The 7,577-nt window shown below is 50.4% G+C and overlaps 1 protein-coding gene across 1 annotated transcript; it reads left to right on the top strand.

The window, feature by feature from the left end:
- The first annotated feature begins 2,765 nt into the window (after window positions 1-2,765).
- Window positions 2,766-3,128, top strand: LOC145400139 (histone H2B-like). The gene has a single exon (XM_080272651.1). The coding sequence runs from the start codon at window positions 2,766-2,768 to the stop codon at window positions 3,126-3,128; it is 363 nt and encodes a 120-aa protein (XP_080128777.1).
- Window positions 3,129-7,577: the final 4,449 nt, after the last annotated feature.

The following is a 7,577-nucleotide window of genomic DNA, read 5'->3' as shown; positions in this document are numbered from 1 at the left end:
TGTTATCTCCTTTCGTGCGTGCTGATCGAAACATTTAAAATAGCTTACTGGCTTACGCCGCTTTCCCGCTTTCTGTCGTCGTCCATGGAGACACTGGGAACGGAAATCAATGACTTTAATTTATTCCCTAGTATTGTAACGGAAATTATTTTATTAATAATAATTTTAATCCCTTCAACTGTTTGTTGAAGCTCCTTTTGGCGATGGTGACGCCAGAGAGGAGCTTGTTGAGCTCCTTGTCGTTTCGGATGGCCAAATGCAGGTGACGGGGGATGATAGGAGTCTTCTTATTGTCACGGGCTGCGTTGCCAGCCAGCTCTAGCACTTCAGGTGCTAGGTACTCCATGACCGCAGCCAAGTAGACGGGGGCACCAGCACCCACACGCTCCGCGTAATTGCCTTTAGGCAGGTGCAGTTGGAAACGGGAACCGAGGCTATATACAGTATATATATAGTGGGAATATTAATCGACCTTCACTGATGTAAGCAGCAACTTCTTACATGCAACCAAACGTAAATATAGCCAAAGACACATGCCAGCATTCAACACATACCACATTATATGCACATACATAGATGCGTGTATACATACAGAAAGACACATATATACCAACGCATTCATCCACACACAAAGATGATGATGATGATGATGACGCTGGGCAATGCCAAAGTCTATTCTCTCCCAAGAAACAAATGTGGCTCCTAAAGGAGCCGATGGAGGTGAAGAAGAAGAAGCAAGAGAAGAACTTCTTGGAAGCGTTTACTTCTTCTCCGTCTTCTTGGGGAGCAGCACAGCCTGGATGTTAGGCAGGACACCTCCCTGGGCGATGGTGACGCCATAGAGGAGTTTGTTGAGCTCCTCGTCGTTACGGATGGCCAACTGCAGGTGACGGGGAATGATAGGAGTCTTCTTAATGTCACGGACTGCGTTGCCAGCCAGCTCTAGCACTTCAGCTGCTAGGTACTCCATGACCGCAGCCAAGTAGATGGGGGCACCAACACCCACATGCTCCGCGTAATTGCCTTTACGAAGGAGACGGTGGAGCCTGCCGACGGGGAACTGGAGCCCAGCCCTGCTAGATCGGGACTTGGACTTTCCCTTCACCTTGCCACCCTTGCCACGTCCGGACTTGGTGTCTGTCTTATGTCATCGTTGGAGTAGTAGTAGTATGACCTTCAGGAGAAGACTAATGCGTCACCTGCGCGATCGTTCGTTCGTTCGTAGATTTCCTGCACCTATAGTGCAGGCCGGGCCATACATTAGTCCGGTCAGTGAAGATGCTGTATTCTCTCGTGTTCGATTCTGTTCACTATGTAGTTCATAATGGCTGTGTCGTCGGGGTGAGTGTCGATTAATTCTTCCAGGCATCGTTCGTGATGTTCTTGGAATGGCACTGGAGTCGCGAGTCTTAGTAGGGCATCAAGTACATCTGAGAAGTTGTTGTCCCAGTAGCTGTCTCTCTGATCGAAGAGTTCGTCATATGATAGTGAGTTGAGACGTTGCTTGATGGTGGGATGGAGGGGTGGCAAGATGTCTCGAATGCTGGCTTTTGCTTGATCCTGAGGGCTGACGTTCGTGGCGGTGGTGGGTGCAGGCAGGTCGAGTGTCGAGTTGATGGAGGGGGCTAGTTGTTCTGCCTTCCTCTTCTTGTTCTTCCCCTTCTTCTTCTTGGTGGTCTCAGTTGATGGCGGAGGGGATGCAGTGCCTGTCTCCATGGTGGTGTCTTCATCACCTGCGCGTTGTTGTTGTTGTGTTGTAATATTTTCCCCACAACTATGGTGGGGAACGGGCAAACAAAGAGCCCGTCAGGGAGAAATGCAGGAAAAAAGCCCTTCAATGAGGGCGTAGCGGAGACAATGAGCTGGCAAACGAAGGAAAAGGCAGCAGAGGCAGGGGAAGGTGCGATGGTTGGTTGTGAGGCGGGCTGCCAGATGTACGGCGAGGCAGGGCGAAGATGGAAGACTCGGCGGTGGATGGTAAGCCGGCTGCACGATGGTTAAACGAGGGCAGGGTGGGACGAGAGCTAGGTAGACAAAGCGGCGCCGATGGAAGGGGCTCCGACGAGCTCAGATAGACACGCCCCGACACTGCCCTCAACCCCCTTCACTCGCTCCAGCTCTCCACAGCAGCAGGTGGATGCACAAAGGGGAGGCCCAGTCCAGGTAGTCACGAGGGCACAATCCCGGTCCTGGTGGTAACGGAGGGAAGAGTCGTCGGCCGGGTAGATAAAGGGCAGAGGACCCTCGGCCTCCTGGTGGACCGACCAGGGCACTCCCTCTGACGGAAGAACAGGCCCGACCTTGTCGGCTGAAACGGCTGCTGTGGAGAGCTGGTCCCGCCGGGAACAGCGGTGGAGGTGTTGCCTCGGCGAGAGGTGGGCTGCGAGAGTCCAACACCTGCGCGCGAGATCTTCGCTTAAATACCCGTCTTCCCGATTCGGTCTCATCCCACCCACGAATAGGCCAGAAGCGGGGCTGCGATCTGGCAGCAATCACATATAAGAACTTCAGCAACCGCGTCTCGCCACACACACCACAAAGCCAGTCAGGAGACAGGACGTGTGTGCTGGGCAATCCCCAGGTCCTGTCCTCCCCACTTACTGTTTTTTAATCAGCCCATACACCACTGACCGGGCTAATGTACGGCACGGCCTGCACTATATGTGCAGGGAATCTTTCAACAACAACAACAACGCGTCCCGCATCTCAACTCAGTCTCTCGCTCGCTCCCGCACCGTGCACATACCGTCTGACTCGGCGCTGCCATGCCACCCAAGACCTCCAGAAAGGCCGCTAAAAGCAAGGCCCAGAAGGCCATTGCCAAGGGAGACAAGAAGAAGCAATGTAAGAGGGAGGAGAGCTACAGCATCTACATGTACAAAGTGCTCAAGCAGGTCCACTCTGACACCGGCGTTTCCTCAAAGGCTATGTCTATCATGAACTCTTTCGTGAATGACATCTTCGAGCGCATTGCTGCAGAGGCTTCACGCCTGGCACGCTACAAGTGTTCAACCATCACCAGCCGGGAGATCCAGGCGGCCGTCAGGCTGCTCCTCCTTGGCGAGCTGGCCAAGCACGTCGTGTCTGAAGGCACCAAGGCTGTCACCAAGTACACCTCCTCAAAGTAGAGAGGTTCCTCTCTTGGCCATTTCAACATTTCCGGCTCCAATCGGAGCCACAAGATTTTCAATAAAAAGGGGAAAGACGGACTTACAAATTTTCCTCTCAAGAACTCTGGTTTATTGACTTTTTTTTTTTTTTTCCCCAAATCCCCTTCATTTCTTTCTTTCTTTCATTCTTTCCTAATTTCGGCAACGGTGGGTTGGGATGGGTATGTAGACACAATCGAAATGGTTTGAACTAGGGTTGGGGGTTAAAAGAAGAATGAGAAGGAGAGGGATTCAAAATAAAGGAGTAAATATGGGGGTGCGGGCCATCTTATTCATCTGGACAACAACGTACCGTCGCCCCAATTGATGCAAAATTATTTTTAGTTGTAAGAAGGTATGACAGATTCTGCCTTTTCTCTCTCTCTCTCTCTCTTACACTACTGTAGGCAATCAACAGGACCAAAACATGAGTTCCCAAATTCTCTCAATGCAAAAACACGCACTCTTTACTCCATCTTTTAATTTTAATATCTGTCTTCTTAAATAAACTGTAATGTCCTGCTGAACAGAGAAATGCTTATTTGGAAGTTTTGAACGCAATGACTTGTTTATGAACCTCTGCAATTTTTTACTCTTGCTAATCGATTATGCACTGAGGAGGATATCAGACACTGACACAAGGTAGCATTCTCCAAGGACCTCCGACTCTAGGCAAATTCCGAGTTTTATATTGACAGGTATAGACAGATAGATAGATAGATACTTCTTTCACCGATAGCCCTCTGGCTTATATTAAATTAATAATCCTGAGATTTTTCTTTATGAGAAACTGGCCAAAGGCAGTGTAATAACTGCATGTCTTTGAGTGAATGTTATCTCCTTTCGTGCGTGCTGATCGAAACATTTAAAATAGCTTACTGGCTTACGCCGCTTTCCCGCTTTCTGTCGTCGTCCATGGAGACACTGGGAACGGAAGTCAATGACTTTAATTTATTCCCTAGTATTGTAACGGAAATTATTTTATAAATAATAATTAATCCTTTCAACTGTTTGTTGAAGCTGCTTTTGGTTCAGTCTTACGCTACTAAAAAATGACTATGAACTCCACAAATTATTCCTGACTGTCCCTGAGCCATAGTTATGAAATATCAATCAGTTCCGCTTAGAATTTCCTATTATCGTGACGAACGAACTGCTTCCTACAATTTTGTAATATATAGTACTTTGTCAGTGATTTTGTGTTTTTGGTAACGAGGTTTCACCTCGTGCTGATATAAGGAAGAGTATGTGCATTATCGCTGACAGAAAACTTCTGGATACTCCGCCGTCGCTTCTTAGGCCGACTGTACCAACCAACACACTCAACAGACCTAAATACATGCACGACATTGTATCATGCATATTCATGTCAGTCTATAATATGTAGGTACATACAACAATACACGCGCAGAAATACAGTACATACATCCTCGATACACAGTGACCTACACATGTACCTACACACTAAGTCATGCTCACATACACACAAGCCCTCATACGTCCGTACACATTGACATACATGCTCACAAAGACACACGCATACATACGTACAGTACAAACATACGTACACACGCACCACTGCGGGTTAAAATCAATGGGTTCAGGTTCTTTCCCCTCCCCCCCCCAGTATAGTAACTGAAGGATTTACCGTGCGTTCGTGGCCACTGTTAAACCTTCATGACGGGTAGAGAGCATCTCCTAATATCCAGTGGGAATGCCTTTCTCGTTGTGCAAACCTGTGTACGTTTATGAGGGCGTGAGTGAATAGATAAGTAAGTAAATGGAACAGGCAAATAACGAAAACAAAAACTTCGACGTGAACAACAGATCAACACAAGAAATAAACGTATAGGCAAGTATTCCCCCCTCCCCCCAAAAAAAGGGAGTAAATGAATGATCGAAAGAAGGATGAATGTATGTATGTATGTATGTATTTTTGTATGTAAGTAAAATGCCCACAGCCGGACCACCCACCCCGCCACCCCCCACCCCACCACCGGGCCATCACCACACCACCACCCCAGGAGGACACAACGGGGGGGCTAGTGACCCAGGTCAAGAGGGTCACCTGTCCACTACTGACCTGAGCCCCTCTTCCCCGCAACTGCCCCGACACCAGGTGACCGAAGAACGACAACGACCTTGCAGGCGGGACAACCATTGTCAGGAGGGGGTGGGACTGAACAGGGTTCAGTCCCAAGTAACGTCTTGGCGACGGCCATAGTTACACCCTCAAGGGCAGGAGGCCCAAGGGTACGGCCTAGAGTGAGCACCAGGGTGTCAGTGCCCTTAGCCACTTCCAGGGCAGGAGGCCCTAACGTGAGCACCAGGGCGTCAGTACCCTCAGCCACTTCAAGGGCAAGAGGCCCTAACGTGAGCATCAGGGCGTCAGTACCCTCAGCCACTCCACGGGCAGGAGGCCCTAACGTGAGCACCAGGGCGTCAGTGCCCTTAGCCACTTCCAGGGCAGGAGGCCCTAATGTGCGCACCGGGGTGTCAGTGCCCTTAGCCACTCCCATGGGCAGGAGGTCCTAACGTGAGCACCAGGGCGTCAGTGCCCTCAGCCACTTCAAGGGCAGGAGGCCCTAATGTGAGCACCAGGGCGTTAGTGCCTTCAGCCACTCCAAGGGCAGGAGGCCCTAGCAGACAGCTAGAAGTGGGTCCCAGGGCGAGAAGACCTGGAGCCACGGCTGTAATAGACCCAGGGGAGAGAGTCGCCTCTGTGCTTCCCTCCCTGTATATAGGAGAGGACACGGTTTCCGTGGACACTCTACCGATCTCGTTCCCCTGTGGGAACTGTTCGTCACCACCCGGGAGTGTTGCCCCGGAGGTGTCGCCAGAGTGGTGGCAAAGTCCGAGACCGGACCTGCCTCCCACGCCTGGGAAATCTGTCTTTTACAGACACCAGACGGAGACAAGGCCGCAGTCCAACCCTGACGGCGCGTCCCCCAACAGATCATCGCACCCCCAGGCGAGACCAGCAGGCTACAGGCGAGGGCGACCATGACTCCCTCACCCCACGGAGCCGCAGACGCCAGGCCCGCCTCCTCCAGCTGTTCGGCCCCAGTCTCGAGGGCCACCTCTCAGGTCGAGGCCCCCAGACAGGAGGGCCTCCCTGCACCTCACCGACGGCCAGGTCGAGGCCCCCAGACAGGAGGGCCTCCCTGCACCCCACCAACGAGGCCCCAAGGTAAGGGCCTCCCCTCAGGTCGAGGCCCCCAGACAGGAGGGCCTCCCTGCACCTCACCGACGGCCAGGACCCGGGCAGTGACTCCCCTGTGAGTAGTGTGTTGCTCATTGCAGGCAGAGTCCCCCTAAGGCCCTCTCCTCACGCCCTGACGACAGAGTGTGTCAAACTCAGGAAACACAGGTAAATAAGTGACGCCCCTTATACCGAGAATAAGCCAGGGGAAAAAGAGCAGTGAACAGTGACAGAGTGCGACTAATGTAAAACCAGTGACATTTGTTATTAACCTAAAAGAACTCCATACCCGGCAGAATAGAAAAGTACTTGGACCGCCTATCATAGAAAGTAGAGTAATTATACCTGCCCCAGAATAAAAGAACTTTCAGTAATTGTGAACGAAGACCAGAGCGCACGGGAGAATCAAAAGCCTGTGCAAAGTGCCGCCGTGACTAGATGACTGTGTCGAGTGTCGCGATCCGCACCCTGTCTTCTTTATAGTAGTATTTCCCTCACGGACTCTTAACCTTGTTTATTCCCCTCGTTCTCAAGTGCATATATGTTTTGGCTTTAAATGAAATATGGGTATCTCCATACATATAACTAAAGACATTGGTATACATATATCATATCATGTGTTCAGTGCAACTGTATTTTGTGATATCAAAGTCTAACTCTGTGTCCCTGTATCCTGTATCTTAAATATCACTCTGTGTTATATTGTAACGGTTTAGAATTAAGGCAATAGATGTGTTAAGGTATACTGCCTGGTTTTTATGTCCTGTTCCTTTGTTGGTGCATTACTTCCGGTCCAGAAAGAGGACCCCGCTCAGTCGCTAGTGTTTTTAGGACGAGGAGTCGACCTAAAAACACTCAGCATAACAGTAAGTATATAAATACAGGAATTCATTCGTCTGTGTGTGTGTGTGTGTGTGTGTGTGTGTGTGTGTGTGTGTGTGTGTGTGTGTGTGTGTGTGTGTGTGTGTGTGTGTGTGTGTGTGTGTGTGTGTGTGTGTGTGTGTGTGTGTGTGTGTGTGTGTGTGTGTGTGTGTGTGTGTGTGTGTGTGTGTGTGTGTGTGTGTGTGTGTGTGTGTGTGTGTGTGTGAACATGCTTCGCTGCGGAAAAGCAAGAGCTGATATATGGAAACCTAATCTGAGGGTTTGTCATCATCTCTCTCTGAAGACGGGTTTTGGCCCTGAAAAGGGCCGAGATTTCTTTCAATCGAGGCGAGGGGCCTCTTGCC

The sequence above is a fragment of the Coenobita brevimanus genome, chromosome 51, assembly GCF_032717465.1.
Source record: "Coenobita brevimanus isolate Jiangsu-jjx chromosome 51, ASM3271746v2, whole genome shotgun sequence".
Classification (NCBI taxonomy): domain Eukaryota; kingdom Metazoa; phylum Arthropoda; class Malacostraca; order Decapoda; family Coenobitidae; genus Coenobita; species Coenobita brevimanus.
The sequence above is the reverse complement of the archived record's forward strand: the minus strand, read 5'-3'. Positions and strand labels throughout refer to the sequence as shown.